The following is a 17,773-nucleotide window of genomic DNA, read 5'->3' as shown; positions in this document are numbered from 1 at the left end:
TCTTTCATTGAATATTTATAATTTTACTGATTTTCAATTAGGTCCTTATACTTTTTTTTTCCTTTTCAATTAGGTCCCCAAGGGTAGACAAGTAATTTCACAATTCACTAATATTTTTTTGACATTTAACATTAACAGGGACTAAATTGAAAAAAAAAATAATGTATATGGACCCAATTGAAAAGAAAAAAAGTATAAAGACCTAATTGAAAATTCGGTAAAACTATAGAGACCTGCAGAGTAATTAAACCTATATTTTTTTTTTTTAATTGACCCTTGCATAATTTTAAAAATCTATGTTTTTTTTTTTAATTTCGTGCTATCTCGGTCGGTGTTAAATATCCAGAACATACCCCTGCATAAAAGATGCAATTAACTCACCCAAAAATTCTTATAAATAAAACAAATAACTTGATTTTTTGAAAAATAAAGCCATTTCCCAATGAGTATTTTTGTTTTTTTTTTTTTGGGGGGGGGGGGGGTTGAACATAATTTTCAATTTAGAAATTAGAACTTAATCTCAAAGGAGTTCTTTGAAAATAGCCTACCCCTTCTAGTTAAGAGGAGGTTTAAGTTTAATTGATGTTGTCTCAACAAAACTTGAGATACAAAATTAATTCTATACTTCCATAATTTCATTATTTCAGCTGCTCTGAACTTCTGAACAGAATTTTGTGATACATAAAGAACATGTTTCAAATTTTAACAGGAAAATAGAGCAAGTTAGCAACTGCATGCTCAGAGGAGCATTTTTTAGTTCTTATGTCTTATTTTTCTAATGCACCTCACTGCTTTTGTTTCTTTCACTCTTTATCCCCGTTTTTTAATGGAAAAAACATTATTCTAAACTATACAATCTATGAATCTATATAATTCATATGAGAAGACTGAGGTACTGGTTCATGTGAAGTGAGAAACTTGCATCATGTTTCAAATTTTCAATATGGAAAACTTCCAGTCATTTGGATATGATCAAGGGTACTTCTGAGACCATACTTGAGCACTGCCTCGTTTCCCAACCTGAATCCTTTTCCATAAGCTGATGATGTATCAGCCTCAATCTGGTGCTTAAAAAACTCGCCGAGCTTCTTCTCGAAATCAGACCGTTTGCCTTTCTTTGATGATGCGGAGGAGGAGGAAGAGGAGGAGGAGGAAGGCGATGATGAAGACGAAGATGAACAATCACTACCGGATGCAGAATATATTTCTGAATCTAACCACATATGAGCCAAGACTTGGCAAATTCCTTCTTCAACCTCTGGACTCAGATTGGGATAACCTGTAAAAGACACACAACTTTTGTCCAAATTAACACTTAGATAATGAAAATATCACCTTTTTTTAACATGGATAGCTGAATACCTTTAAGCCTGAGCCATGCATGCATCATCTCATGAGCCAGGATTGATCCTGTCAACAACCTATGAACATAGAATTCTTGAATTATACACACTGATGTCATTTACAACCACTGTGGACTGTGTTTGTAGTGAATAATGTGCAAATAACAGTAATGTCAATTTTGATGTATAATTGTGTATGATCAAAATTTAAATGGTTAAAGATATAACCATTCATGTGTCTCCTCTTATAAACTTAAGCTTTTGGAAAAAATAGTTTTATGACATGATAGCAGAGGTTCTAAACCTTCTGACCAAAAAGTTTAGAATTCGATCCTTGTTAGCCTCCAAAAGAAAATTTCAACACTAGACGAATAAAAAGAGAAAGAAAGCCTATGCTGTGAAATGGATACCTAGGAAGGCCATACAACACAAGAATGGCTGTCACTTCACATCGACGGATCAGCCTAAAAGGCTCTGTTACCATATCCACGACTCGATGGCCTGCTCCTATCTTTGGTCTCCTTGAAATCTGGCATTACATGAAATTTAGGGAACACTTTTATTTCATACAAAAAATCCATTATTTCAGAACTAAAATGTATGAAAGCTCCAATTTGTTAAGAAATGTCTACCGAGGTGACAGTTTGCTCTTCTGACAAACACAGTCCTCTAGTTTCAGGCAAGTGGTGATGACCCTTCATTCCACAGTGAAAAACAGAAGAACAACTCAAAGTCAGGACACATGGAGATTGAAGTGGTAGAAAAGAAGAAAAAATGAAAAGCACATTGGCTGATTGGAAGTTCAACACTTGCATTCTTTTCTCCCTCCATGGCCTCATTCAGTGCTTGTCTCTCAACCAGAAGCATAGGAACTTGCTGCTCAACTTTCATGTTTAAACCTTCATAGAACTCTTGTATTTCAAGGTAGAGAGGTTGGCATTCATGAGTATCCATGATTGATGAGTCCAGACACTCTAAACATAGCTTTCTACCATCATCAAGCAAAAGATACTTTGTATCCCTTGGCTGCACTGATTCGACCATTTCGTATTAGACACTACTAGAAAGTAGAATGGAAAGAAAAAGAATATGACAGAAGCCTAGATTCTTTCAGTAGTAACAAAAAGAATGTCTTGGGAGCTAATATAACTGACCTCCATTCTTTCGCAGCTACAACACCGAGGAGTTCCATCTCGATCATGCGATGGACAGTATTTTTGTAGCCAGAAAGGATGAGCTCTATACTCAATGAGACCAGCTGAATTAGTTGGAATCTGTAATGCAAGAACTAATACTTCTAGTGCAATTTCTATGAATAAAGACAGAACTAGAGAAATTGTTCCATAGAAAAATATGCATAACATAACATAAATGCTGAAATACTTACAAAGTTATTGCAAACATCACATCTTGGGTGGTGTTGCTCCCTGTAGCAAGATTTATGGTAGGGGCAATTGCTAGACATGGAAAACTGTAAAAGAATGAAAGAAGATTCAGGAATTAGTATTTACAATTACATCTTAGTGGCTTCAACTTACTTCATTTTTACTAACCTCATAATCTGTTATTGGAAGATTGCAAGCATTGCAGCGAAAACATTGTGGATGCCAAACAGCTCCCATGCAACTTAAAAATCTTCCATGCCCAATTTCAGCTTTGCATCCAGCACAGATTCTGCAAGCGGATTTTCAAGAACAAGATTTGATCTTTGTTTCTCAAGTATGCTAATAAGGATCCATGGGGTTAAGTATTTCAATTTTATTACCTGTATCCTGGTGGAAAGAGGTTTGATAAAGGTTGGAAAATAGAATCATTCTCATATCTAGGACTAGGAGGAGAATCAATTTTCAAACTTTCTTGGATTGCCCTGGCAAGTTGCTCATCTTCCTCAAGTTGATCTTTAGAAAGATGTTCATCATCTTCATCCAGCCGAACCTTATCAAGATGTTCTTCTTCTTGTTGTTGAACTGTACAAGTATGCTCATCTTCCTCATCATCAACTTTACAAAGTTGTTCATCTTCTTCGGATTGAGAGTCGTCCTCTGCGATATCATAGACTCCATAAGACAACTATGTTAACAATCATTTAATAAAGACTAACAATTCACTTCCCTCTCTGATTGTTACCTTACTGTGTTTGAACTTTGAACTTTTTGTTTGCTGATTAGAATAAATCAATGTGCATTTTACATAGTTTAGAATATGCAATTTAGGTAGACCTCATATGCTGAATTACTAACTGTACAAAATTTTGAAACCAAACAAAGCAGCAAAGGAATGTGCAAAAGCATAAATCTTACCAACAACACTTTTTCCTTTCTGATCCTGCTCTGACAGAGAGAGTGCAATTGCACAATCAATGTCCTCTTTCTCAACATCGTTCAAATCATCCTGCACTCAGTTTGCCACTATTATAATGATAAGTTGTAACTCTGTGACAATGAGTTTAATTGCATACTAAAAAAAAACTCTGATTACCACTGAAGCATGATGGTTATCCCAAATTCTGTCCTCTCCATATTTGCCATGGTATTGCCCTCTTGAAGTTCTATGGTTAGAGCCCTTAAGCAACTTGGATAACCAACCCATATCATGCAATATTATTCACCTTCACCTTCACTCAGAAAAAGAAAATGATCCCCAAGCAGGTAACAAAGTATATTCAACAATTTCCATCTACAGATTAATAACTGATAAGCACTTTGGAAAAGTCATACTTTTATATCATGATGGCCACAATAACACAAATAAATGTCACTGGGAAAACATGCTTTATATTATGATGGTAGTTAAGGCCAGTTTCTGAAGGATAATGATAAATCTAATTAGTAATAACACAAGGGTGACAAGCAGAATTTCAATATCTAAATTCTAATCTGTTGCAGAACATGGCAACAATAAGATATGATCAGATCAATATCAAGCATACCAAATAGGTAAAATTCCCATCACTTGCTCAAACACAACAAAGAAAGCAACACTCAACATAGCTTGATATCTAATTCACTCAAACTAAATTGCTTGAAGAGAAATACACATGCAGAAAAAGAAACATCTTCTACCAACAAAACATATACTGTATTAATAAATATAATTAAACAGAATCTAGAGAAGCTGAAGAATCTGATGAATCCAGGTTCAAGTACACAAGTCCAAGAATCAACAGGGGAAGAGAATTAGAGTACAATTATAGGATATACCCTTTTTTTTTTCCTCTGTGTCTACGTGTTAAGTGATAAGTGATAAGAGAGAGCAGCTTTTGAGAGCAAAAGAATGAAATATGGATCCTCCTGAAAAAAATGAAAATAATAGAATGGAAACAGTAGTAACTGGTAACATGAACAGGAGCAGGTGAGGCAATATTATTAGTGGTGTTCCTTAAAACTACCAAAAAGATAGAACCGCATTGAAGAATGAAGAAAGATAGATAGATAGATAGATAGGTGTGGATTTCACATTTTTCACTACATTGCTTGCTGGCTGCTGCTGTGGAGTGTAGTGTCTGCTTTGGCATGTGGGGTCCGCTATTCTATCAATAACATACATACATAACACAATAAAGTGTGTGTTTGAGAGAGAGAGAGAGAGAGAAGGGGAAAAGAAGTGAGTATTATGGGGTAGTTGAGTTTGTGAGACAAAGCCAAGTGAACTACTTCTATGTGTGACTCTCATGTATGATGTATCTATCTCTTTAGTGGTTAATGCATGAGTACAAATCTATTCATTCATATTCAAAATATAAGTGAATTTTATTATTTTATTTAGAGTTGAATTTTGATGCACTGATAATGTAAAGTGTTTTATATAGTTATACAATTATATATGTTTTTTTATATGATCATTCATATAATTAATATGAAAGGTAGTTATTTTACTGATGTGGTATTACGTAATTAGATACATGTAGAAAATTATTTTACACTGACAGTACATCAAAATTAAATTTATTTATTTAATATTTAAAATATATGAATATGAATGTGTGCAAATTTGAGGTAAACAAGAGATGCTGGCTATTTTGAATTCATCATCAAACAATCATCAATACCTCTTATGAAACAATAGAAAGTCTTGATTTATATTTATATAATTTGAATTCTTATCGGATGACTATATTTTTAACTTTTTAACAAGAAATGGTGCTTATTTTATTGGTTTAATTTAGTTGTATTAATGTACAATTTTCCTAAACAATCATATATCTGAGAATTTTACTAGTCTCTCTTTTAAATTTGGTTCAGATGGCCAACACCAAAAATTCATTTTTTTTTTTTCATGTCCAAACTTTTCATCGTCCAATAATGTTTTGCCACAAAATCTGACTTTGGATTCATCAATCAAAGGATGTCATTTACTAGTATTGATGAACGGCTGAAATGAAATGAAGATAAAGGGGTCATATTATTGAATGAGTTTTAAACCCAACCACAATAATGTCCCATATTAACACAGCAGGCCACATGCCTGATTATATCGTTTTTATTTATTCAGAAATAACGTGGATTAATATATAAATTAGTCTCCAAAAATGAAATATTTTTTAAATTTATCTCGAACAAATTTTATTAATTAAATTAATTTTTTAAAAGTTATAAATTAATTATATTTATTTTTCAGTTAATATTTTACATTATTAATCGTTGACAGAAATTATTAATGAAATAATCAAAAGATAAATATAATTAATTTGTAATTTTTTTAAAATTAATTTAATTGATAAAATTTTTAAAAAAGAAATTTAAAAAATATTTTAATTTTTAATGACTAATTTAATTATTAACTCAAAATAACGTAGAACGTGTACAAGAATAGACAATTCAATGTGATTAAGTCATACGTAATTCTTTTTTATCTCGAATTAAGAAATGAAAATAAAAAGAAGAAATAGTTTCACCGAAACCGTTGACTGCAGCAACCAACCAACTCTTGGTCTCTTATAAATAAGTCGTTAAGTTTACAACTTAGCTTACGGCTCTCATAATAATAGTAACAATAACAAGTTAATATAATAATGAATATAATGCTCAATAATAATGATTGAAATTGGGAGTTAGGCAACTTCATACAGCACATGTATGGGGCCTTGCAAAGACCCATTTTGATAGAAACACAAACCACTTACCTAACAATAATAATATAGTAGAACCACTAGAGTGGGAGCTAGAAAAGAAGGATAAAATTACTGCCACCACTATTTTAAGCTTCAATATGACAATATCACAAATCTCTGAGTGAAAGCCTTTAATGTAATAAAATTGGATTTTTTATTTTTAGAATGATACGCTAGCTAATGTTATTAATCTTCAAGATCAAGTGTTAGTATAGAAAAATGTTACATACATAATCATAGTGTTTACATAAATAGTAAATTTAACTTTTACAAATTTTTTTTTATAGAAAATGTTTTCCTTCATGGTTTTGTTGTGATGCTGTCCCCCAAGTTTGGCCGTCTATTGAAAGATTGTGGATAGAATGGAAGAACCTCTAAACCAAGAAAACACTGGGGCCATAACAAATCTATAGGACCCCTCTCTATACTAGTACTAGTGTGTGTTTTCCATATCCAAATTTTCTCTTTCTTTCTTTTTTGTCTGCAATCATACAACTTATCATTTATGTATATTCATGTCATATATAGTTTACATGATTTCATCTTGGTACACACATGACTTCTTTTTTCTTTTTAAATGGAAATTTATTTGAAGGAAAAACATACACAAACGTTTTCAGTATGATAACTTTTGGTAGTTGGTACAATGCTTTTTTTTTTTTTTTTTTTTGGTATTAAGACGGGCTAAAGTAGTCTAAAAAAAAAATACAAACTAGACGGGATATAAAAATTTTTTGTTTATCATGAACTAAGATGCTAATAACCTCTTTAGGAGGTAGAGTCCAAAAGTAAAAGTTTGAATTTAAGTTTAGATTTTTTCCAACTAGACAATCTTTATATTTATTGTCTTCTCTATAAATATTTAAAAAAAACTTCCAAAGCTTTTTTTTCAATGATTAATGTTTCTTATCAAGGCAATAGGATGTTTCTAAGATCTTGCTAGCCATTAATCATGGATAGTTGGATACACCAGCTTGAGAATCACACTCCACCAGGTATTTGATAGTGATACAATGTATTAGTTACATTTTTTTTCTGTAGTATTTTTTAATTCGATAAATCAAAAATTGATCTGTTACAAATTTAAACTTTATTTAATGGTCTGTTATTGGTCAATAAGACACAAGACAAACTTCGAATCCCTAACACTTACTTAAACGATTGAGTGAACTGACCATTCGTATTCATCACATTTTCAAAAGGTCTCAGCTATCATTCATTAATAAGATGGGCTAGCTTTTGAAGCCCAATAAAAAGGAACACCAACACATTTCGTTAGATCTCAGGCCTTAAGCCCAATCTAAAACAAAAACATTAAAGCCCAATATTGATAAATTATTTATTCTTTCGAACTAAATAAACAGTTCCCATATTGCACCACAAGAACATTATTTTCAGTGACAATAACTGTATGTTATACTTAATTTATAATTTTGTGATAATTTAGTATTATATGTTATAATAACAATTATATATTTTTTGTGGCCATTAAAAAATTTTTTACTGATAAATCTGTAATTTTCACTAAAATTTTTTTATCACAAAATATAAGACGGCTAATGTCTTAAATATTAGCGACTATTTTTATTATCGTTTAAAAAATAAATAACCACTAAAAGTAATTTTTCTAATTGTTTTGGCCTAGTTTTATATATAAAAAAGTACAACAAACTAATTTTTAGTTGACTAACATAAAATAACTTTATTTAGAATTTATAATTTAAATTGTAGAACTAAGGATTTATGATTTAGAGTATAAAATTTAAAATAAAGAAAATATTTTAAAAAATTAGGCTAACGTTAGTTGAAAAAAACTGATTCCTTAGCACACAAATTTTTCAAAACAAACAAGAAGGACATGGTGCATTAGACAATCAATCTAATCCTAATAAGATGACATCAATGTCATGCAAAGGATAAACAGATCAAATCATGTACAAACGACTTGTTCTTGATATTAAAAACCACTAGCCGACATACTAGATTGGTCAAGACATTTCAAAGAGAGGGAAATAATTGTTGAACTAATAAAGTAACACTTTAACAGTAGAGTTTTTATTTCACATTTTATAATTTAATTTGGGAACTATCTGATAAAAATGTAAAGGACAAGAAGGATCAATTATTTTCAACAACAATAATATGTCATACGAGATAGGAGTATCATAAGGCATGGGACAGACTCCATATATGGGAATAATGGAAGTCATTTTATGGAAATGGCCAGGCTGGGTCAATGGGGGGAAACAAAGAAACTTAATGATACCATTTATCTAGTACCTAGCTTTAACTTTTCTATATCTATCTAATATAATATTACTTTGATTGAGGACAAGAAATTACTCTATTCTATTTCATCTCGTTCAAAATATGTGTCAATTTATAATTTTTAGTGCATTGAGAATTCAATATAGTTTGACATAAATTATATTTTGATATATTAAAATTTTAACATCAATTTTTAAAATAATAGATATTCTCTTCTATTAATTTTATATCCATTAAATTATACATCTGTCTCAATATATATACGTAATGTATTCTAATATGTTTATACTATGGTGGTTACGGTAAATATATTATATTAAAAATATTATTATAATTAACGTAACTTTTTTTTATTATTTAGCAACGCTTTTTAAAAAAATATTATTAAAAAAATATTATCAAAATATAAATATATATAATTTTAATTTTAATAACGCTTACTAGTCACTATAACCACTATAAATATAACCATATTAATCGTATATATAACATAATATAACTTGCTAGATCATATTATATTTTCATACTGAAAGTAAGAAACTGTTAACGGAATTACAGATGTTTAATTTATATCCTATGGTTATTATGGGGGACCAACTTACAGTTACAGGTACCTTCGTACCTGCTTGTGGTCATCTCTATCTATGAAAGTTGTTTAATTTATATAGAACAGTCATGAAAGTTGTTTGACATGTATGTGAAGATAAAAGTTCGTTAAGAGATGTTAATATGAATGAAAAGATAAGCTGCTTAATTTGATGGTAGAAAAAAAAAAGGAGAAAACATGTCCCATTACCCTAAATAGAATTAATGGCCAAGATGGCTCTAATGTAGAGTTCATTAGTAGGAATATAAATTACAAGCATAAATGATCATATGATAATATAGAGAGATAGGGTAAGATTTTATATGAGCAAGGGAGAACAGTGGGGACTAGACATGGGAGAGTTTTTTGTACCTCATTAAACACCACTACCCCCATAACACATGAAATTAATGTTTAAATTATGATGTTTTAAGTGAATCCCACAAAAATAGGGAGTGGAGCAAGCAAAGGGTAGTAATCCCACAAAAACTCACCGCGAGTCAATTTTATATAAAGTTGTTTTTAGATTATTGACGCTTGATATTATTTAGTTTAAAAAAAAATCAATTTATTATATATAAATAATTTAATTAAAAAATTAATTTAAATTAGATTAAATATTTTTTCTTACACTTTTAAAATTTGTTTTTTTTTTTAGAACTAATATCAAATTTTTAATTGGATATATTTTTTTTATTTGTATTTTTAATCAAATTTTTTTATTTTGAATATATTTTTTTAATTTTTGTTTTTATTCAATTTTCTATTAATGATGAAAATTATTTAATAAATATGTAATTGTTCATCTTATCACACCATTTGATGCTAAGGACGAAGTCGGTTGGATGTTGGACAACAATTTTAAGAATTTTACGACTCACGTCTTTATCTAGGTCAACACTGAGATTGATTGTGTTGTCTTTACTTCCCAAATTCAAGTTCGATTTTCTCCTTTCATGTGAATCATAATATTTTTTTTCTTTACTTTTCGATTCCTAATTTTTCCTCCTTCGCCATTTCTATACAGACATAAAGACAAATTAGACGGTGAGACAGTGATTTCATCTCGCTTGCATATTAATTTAGCAATTGTTCTGGATAAGGACGGTGGTTTCATCCCACTTGTTCGTGGTTGTGGTGTGATGTGGAGATGGTGGTTTGAACCCGCCCACATTCCATATTCTCTCGGGTTGTAAGGTGAGACAACACTCTCTGGTATTTTTGACACAGTTTATACCTCCACGAGAAGGTGAGATGACACTCTCCATTAAGATAATGGTACCATGACTTAATTCCTCCTAAGGATGCACACAAGAGACCGATACGGGAGTTACCAATCAGCTTTTATGTCAGATTTGACAGTATAATAGACACGTGAGCTCATCACTAGTAGAACAGATATACATCATGTGCATTTTTTTACTATTGTTTGAGTATGCATATTATTTTAGTTTGCCTAATTAAATATCTCTATTTAATTAATAATTATATTAATTTCTATACATATTCTCTACTTATGTTTGTCTTGTCTTGTATTGACCAAAAAAACGTGAGTTTTGTTTTTTTAGAATACCAAACTTTACTTTTTTTAAACCATTTGTGTACATATATTTCAGTAAAATTAAATAAATTAAAATAAAAGATAAATTTAGTAAGAAGGATTAAGAAGAAAAACGTACTAAATTTATCATTTAAGAATAATACGCATAAAAAATTAAAAAAAAAATCTTTAAAAAGTAGTTATTTAGTTTATCCAAACCGATCTTTTCAAAAAAAACTATTTATATAAAATAAACTAATTTTTTGTTAAACCAAATAATAACATATGTGAGTAATCTAAAAATAACTACATGTGAGTTTCCACCACGCAGTATTTTATTAGTCAGCGACAGATCTTAAATAGAACTCAGATTTTGTTGGGTGGGAAGATACCGTGGTCATTTAAAAAAAATTTAAATGATCATTTTTTTAAGGCAAAAAATCATTGAATACACTCTCCCTGTTAGCTCGTAATCAAAGTATTACAACATGTTTTGATGAGTGGTACCATCTCATGCAAGAGAAGCTTATATATATATGCAACAAATCGAAGCTAGCTAGATATCTCTAAATAGATAGCTCCATCCATAAACAACAACAGCAAGAGTATTTATTTGATATTTTATACAAAATACCCGAATCGAGGACATGTTTTATATCTTGATGATGACTTCATGGAATAATAAGAGACACAAATCTTGAAACACATCCGCAAGAGAACTATAACAAACTTTTAACATTAACACATTATGAATGAAAAAAAATCATCCCATTCTCACAACCATGTTCCTTGCAAAACAGGCTGTCACCACTCTTTAGGTGACAAGTGTCATGGCAGAAGAAGTAGTCTTCCCCTTTGGACCACAGCTCCCCCACGTGGCTGTGGGCGCAGCTGCCGGCGGCCGCGCCACCTGGACCCCCTTATACGAGCAAGCACAGGACCACCTTATAGATATACCCCTTCAATATAGTAGTAGTAGTAGTAGTATTTAGCACAACCCATTTTGTTATTGCAAGTGCTATGCTTTCAATAATTTCATGTCCTTTTCCATATGGGTCCATGCCTAAAAGCCTTTCCAAACTCAGCACTCACCACGCCCATCATTTTAAATGCTCCTTCTTTCTTTTTAATTATTTGAATTTCTTCCTTTTGTTCATCACCCTAATGTGTCCATATTATCACCACATTCGAAGAAGCTTCAAATTAAATGGACATACACCATAAAAAGAAAAGGTAAAACTAAAGATGAGAGGGGGTTATAATTAGTAGTGGGGTTTGAAAGTTGAGAGTATTTATCTCGAAAAGGGTGGAGCTCTATGACTATATATCATATCCCATGAGAATGTTGGTCCCTTAGTTAATGTAATCGTCTAACAGAAAGTGACCCTCTTGAGAAGGACATACATAGCTGTTGCTTCAATTCTCCACTCCCAAGAACCAACTCATCACATTAACATACTGCCAACATATATCTATATGCTCTCTCTAATTCAATAATTAAATACTATATAATAAGACACATAACAATCCTACTCTGTCCTATTTTATTTATGTATCAGGTTTTATTGTCAAAACCTTCAAAATTTAACTTTTGGCATTTTCCTCTGGAGGCCTTCAGATATGTTATATATATTCGCCATAATAATAATAATTTAATTATATATGGGTATGCACTAATGCCAGTCTCAGATAGAGCTAGCTTATTACCTTGATTAATTATTGATTAGTTAGTTGAAGTTTAGTGGGTAAAGTTAGTTGATTATCTCCCACAACTGTTCCCGTGGAGATATTTTTCTTTTAATTACTATTTTTAGTCCAAATTAAATGCGTAACCTAAATTGTATTTTTCTATATATTGGACGACCCTATTCAAGTATTCATCATGACATGAATTTAACCTATGATTTTCTCATATTGTACGTCACGACCAAAATGGGTGTCAATCTTTTGCACCAATAGGGAGAGGGAACCAAATTTCTTAATTTCTCACAAGGAAGGAACTGAACTACCTAGGGTTTGGTGGTGGTGGTGCGAGCGAGGCACGAGGCTTTATTTTAAAGCAAATTAAAAGCATAATGCAAGGTTTTGGTTGCTTAACATTATAGAGTATATATATCTAGAGGTAACTCATATGAAGGGAAATAGTTGGTTAGGCCTTAAACATCAGTAGGTAAGCCTTGCTTTATTATTTAAAAGATAATAATTGTATCTCACCACTACGTAAGATTTAATATAATAAGCAAGTAGGTAATAATATAATCGATCTTAGACAATATTTAAGATATATATAGTGGTACTATAATTCTTTATTTTCTAATTAAGCTGGAGTTTGTTTATTTTTTCTTTTATCATAAAAAAGGCAGCACAACCATACAAAAATAAATTTTCTCATAACATAATGTATCTTGGTTGTTTTAAATTTTTAGTCACTAAAAAAAATTTTAATATACTATTTAAATATCTTTATCTACTTATTAGAGTGATTTTCTAACTAGACGTGGACGAAAACTTCCAATCATTCACGATCTTTCAAGCCGAAATGGGGAGATACCTGCAAGGGATCGAAATCGGACGATCAAGTTAGTCTAGATCTAAAACAAAGTATAAGAATTAGAGTTAGAGGGCATGTTTTATGTGTATGATGAGCTCTTTATTTATAGTGTATGGTAAGAGAGCTTCAGATAGACTCATACAAGATATTCGTAGGATCCTACATGAATATAATCCTAATTTTGACTTTTATGGACAGGTGTGTCCCAAGAAGAGCGTCTATGGACTGGCCACAGATTTGGAGCCAATATGAAAACTGAGTTGTAACAAAATATTTTTTTATAATTATGAATAAAGTATCATTTATACTTATAAATTGGTGAATGCTATCCAACCCCCTCTAAAATAACATGTAAATTACCCTTCATTATGTGTTACATTGTAATTGGTCCTTATCTTAACCATAGTTGGGGCGCTAACGTCATCGCCATCTACTGCCCTCCCACACAACCTCTCTTCTCAGTATAGCCAGCGCCTCTTTTTGCCATGGATCACTTCTTACCCACATAATTAATGGTTAATTTGGTTATTAAATTTTTTTATTAAAAAAATATATCTTTATTTAATTACGTGATGGAACATATATTTATATGTAAAATATAATATAATAAAATAAATCTATTCAAAGTATTTAAAAGTATAATTAAAATCATAAATATACAAATATAATAATAAAATTTGTACTCCAAACAAATAAACATATTTTTTTATCATACATATATTATTTAAAAAATAAATATATTATTAAAATTAATAATAGAAATTTAAAACGATAAAATTCAACTTTTTTACCGTATTTTTTATAGTATTTTTATATTTTAATTTTTAATTTATTAGTACTTTATTATTTAATTAATAATTAAACAAATTATTTTTATGAAAAATTATTTTTTGTATTATATTAGAGAAGAGACCAATATAACAGTTTAAAAAATAAATTGTATAAATATTTAAGAGATAAATATGAAATACATACTTAAGTAATGTTTAGTTTGGTTATTAAATTTTTTTATTAAAATAAATCTTTATTTAATTACACGATAGAACATGTATTCATATGTAAAATATAATATAATAACTCTATTTAGAGTACTTAAAAGTTTAATTAAAATCAGAAAAAACATATTTTTTATCGTACATAAATTATTTAAAAAAAAATAAATTGTTAAAATTAATAACACAAGTTTAAAATGATAAAATCTAACTTTCTTATAAGTATTTTTTTATAGTATTTTTATTCTTTTAATTTTTAATTTATTCGTACTTTATTATTTAATTATATTTTATATATAAATATATGTTCCATCACGTAATTAAATAAAGATATGTTTTTTTAATAAAAAAATTTAATAACCAAATTAACCATTAATTATGTGGGTAAGAAGTGATCCATGATAAAAAGAGACGCTAGGAAGAGAGGTTGTGTGGGAGGGCAGTAGATGGCGATGACGTTGGCGCCCCAACTATGGTTAAGATAAGGACCAATTCAATATGACACATAATGAAGGGTAACTTACATGTTATTTTAGAGGGGGTTGGGTAGCATTCACCCTATAAATTTTGTAAATGTAGATAAAAATACCCATCAAACAAAAAAAATTAATATTGTACCTATAAAAGATGAATTTCGTGTGACAATATCTAAATTCTAATTTTTTTTATTAATTTTTTAATAAAATTTTCAAAATATCCTCACCCTTTACCTTCTTTCTCAAATTCCAAACTTTCACAACCCTCACCACTACTAATACCTTCTCTGAGTATCACTAACTCCCCTCCTCTTCTCTATTGTCACCACTCATCGTCGCCACCACCACCACATCATCCCTTGCCATTATCATCTCTTTTTTTTTGGAGGGGGGTCTCTAAATAATTGTGGAAGATTTTTTCGTTGACATTACAAGATAAACTGCTTTTGAACTCGTCGTTCTTCTCTGTAAAGATCTTGTGGCTACCACTACACTCTTTGCAAATCATGAATCTGAAACAGCAGCCCAATCATTCGCTGCAGGTCGCCGCTTTCGTGGAGCTATCAGACGTCAGGAAGGATTCCGGAAGTGAGTTCGAAAACGGTGTCATAGAGCTTCTTGGAGATGGATTGGACGTTCTTAGTCTGGATAAAAGAGATGAGGAGGTATTTGAGAAGGCTGAATGTGAGGGGAGAGGCGTAGCCGGAGGTATAAGTTGTCACGAGTGAGCTACCTGCGGAGGAGGATGGCGGAGATGGCTCGAGCCTCCTAGTGATGAAAAGAGGAGGAGAGGTGTGTGAACTTGAAGGAGTAGAGAGTATTGAGATTGGTTTACTTGCAGAGGTTGAAGAGCACCTCGGTGTAGGAACGTTGCCCTTTGGAGAAAGACATTAGATGCGAGATTAGGGTCTTGAATGGGATAGGGATGGATCAGGTCCCAACACGGCGACCAGTTCCGATTGCTTTATGATGATATATTATGATTGGTGATTGATGGATGCTTTTTTTAGGGTGAGTGATGGCAGTGGAGAGGGGGAAGAGAGATAGTGGTAATTAGGGAAGGTGCTGGTGGTGGTGAGAGTTGTGAAAGTTTGAAAATTAGAGAAGATGATAAAGAGTCGGGATAATTTAAAAATTTTATTAAAAAGTCAACAACAAAAAATTAAGATTTGAATACTGTTGTCATACAGAAACTATTTTTTATGGGTAGTATAACATTAATTTTCTTGTTTGATAAATACTTTTGCAAGCGTTCGTAAAATTTATGGATATAAATGGTAGTTTATTCTTCTAATTATTAGTTGAAATACACATAAAAATCAAAGTAACGAGTCCTATAAATTTTATACTATGTCCAAAAATTTAATCGGATGGGAGGAAATATATAAATAATTAAATTTGTAACACGTTTTTTTATATAAGAAAGCCCTTTTTAAATTTGTATGAATTTTTGTATAGGTAATATTTTTCTTTTTTATTTGTATTATGTTTTTTTTTTTCATTTGTAGATAACAAAAAATCGAATTCTAAATTTTTAGTTATAGAAATTTAATATTATATTACTAAATTATTTTTTAAAAGTTTAAGCTGATGGATAAGATATATAAATACATAGTTAAATCTCTAGGATTAAAAATCTCAAATAATCATCATAATGTTTAAAAATGTTCACTTAATTCTAATAACTTTGTTAAGTTTAATTTCCAGCTAGTGAGTTTGATAAGTGTCTTCTAGTTGAAAAATTGATCTTGTGATCTAATAATCCACAATGTCAATGGCATGGACGGATGAAGTAAAAAAGCATAATAATTTTTTCCTGTTTACGTAGAAAAATAAATTACTTGTTAATTACAATTAGCACGCAAGAGGACTATTTAATTAATAAGTAATCTTAATATAATTTTTACATTGATTATTTATATATGTATGATTAAATAGAAAAATTATAAGTGACTAATAAATTTTCTTTGATTTTGCTTTACATTTGAATAATACAATTTTTGCTTTACGAATTATTTAATGAAGGAAAGAAGACTCTTCCGAGTCTTGGTCGGTTATGCACAAGGGAAGAAGATCAAAATTTTGACTGCTATTGAAGGATTCGAGACTTTGAGGTAAAAGAGGCTCTAAAGCAGATGACAGTAGGACCTGATAATATCCTGATTGAGGTTTGGAAGGGCCTTGGAGGAAAAGGCATCAACTGGTTAACCAAGCTTTTTAATGAGATTTTAAAGTAAAACAAGATGCCTGATGAGTGGAGAAAGAGCACCTTGGTACCTATTTACAAGAATAAGAGAGATATACAAAGTTGCAAAAACTATAGAGGAATCAAGCTCATGAGCCATACCATGAAGTTATGGGAAAGGATGATAGAACAGAGGTTGAGAAAAGAGACACAAATAACAGAGAATCAATCTGGATTCATGCCAGGCAGATCCACCACCGAAGCGATATACCTGTTAAGAAGGACGATGGAGAGGTATCGTAGTAATAAAAGGGATCTACATATGGTGTTTATTGATTTGGAAAAAGCATACGATAGTGTGCCAAGGGAGGTCTTATGGAAGGTTTTAGAAAAGAGAAGAATAAGGATCGAATATATTTGTGCAATTAAAGATATGTATGATGGGGCCAAAACTAGTGTGAAGACTCAATGTGGTGTGACAGAGGAATTTCCTATTGGCATAGGATTACACCAGGGATCATCCTTAAGTCCATACCTTTTCACATTAGTCTTGGAAGTACTCACAGAGCACATCCAAGAGCCTGTGCTATGGTGCATATTTTTTGCCAATGATATTGTCCTTATGGGAGAGTCAAGAGAAGACCTAAATAAGAAGTTGGACTTTTGGAGAGAAGCTCTAGAAGTGTATGGTCTGCGCATAAGTCGTAGCAAAATGGAATATA

At 30.9% G+C, this 17,773-nt stretch overlaps 1 protein-coding gene across 3 annotated transcripts; it reads right to left on the bottom strand.

The window, feature by feature from the left end:
- Positions 1–609: 609 nt before the first annotated feature.
- On the bottom strand, positions 610–4,857 carry LOC107642826 (protein DA1-related 1). 3 transcript variants are annotated; one of them, XM_088487636.1, is made up of 12 exons: positions 4,544–4,857; positions 3,822–3,957; positions 3,644–3,734; positions 3,109–3,385; positions 2,897–3,017; positions 2,731–2,814; positions 2,498–2,617; positions 2,157–2,369; positions 1,976–2,038; positions 1,754–1,872; positions 1,363–1,421; positions 610–1,279 (listed from the first exon to the last, which is right to left on the bottom strand). In XM_088487636.1, exons 2-12 carry the CDS (start codon positions 3,930–3,932, stop codon positions 939–941), a joined length of 1,599 nt encoding a protein of 532 aa, XP_088343762.1. In that variant the 5' UTR covers positions 3,933–3,957; positions 4,544–4,857; the 3' UTR covers positions 610–938. The 3 variants fall into 3 exon arrangements, with proteins under 3 accessions (XP_088343762.1, XP_088343764.1, XP_088343763.1); XM_088487638.1 differs by having other exon boundaries at positions 610–1,296; positions 4,544–4,799; XM_088487637.1 differs by having other exon boundaries at positions 3,822–4,019; positions 4,544–4,723.
- Positions 4,858–17,773: the final 12,916 nt, after the last annotated feature.

Source organism: Arachis ipaensis, chromosome B5 (assembly GCF_059453495.1).
Source record: "Arachis ipaensis isolate K30076 ecotype BB chromosome B5, ASM5945349v1, whole genome shotgun sequence".
NCBI lineage: Eukaryota > Viridiplantae > Streptophyta > Magnoliopsida > Fabales > Fabaceae > Arachis > Arachis ipaensis.
This window is presented reverse-complemented; position numbering and strand designations above follow the sequence as displayed.

Excerpts from the sequence above, each read along its gene's own strand:
- LOC107642826 (XM_088487636.1), bottom strand. The coding sequence starts at position 3,932 with ATGGGTTGGTTATCCAAGTTGCTTAAGGGCTCTAACCATAGAACTTCA. Across the intron at positions 2,370-2,497 it reads GTAGCTGCGAAAGAATGGAG|CCAAGGGATACAAAGTATCT; the intron begins GTCAGTTATATT and ends GAATCAGTGCAG. Across the intron at positions 1,422-1,753 it reads GTGTTGTATGGCCTTCCTAG|GTTGTTGACAGGATCAATCC; the intron begins GTATCCATTTCA and ends CTATGTTCATAG.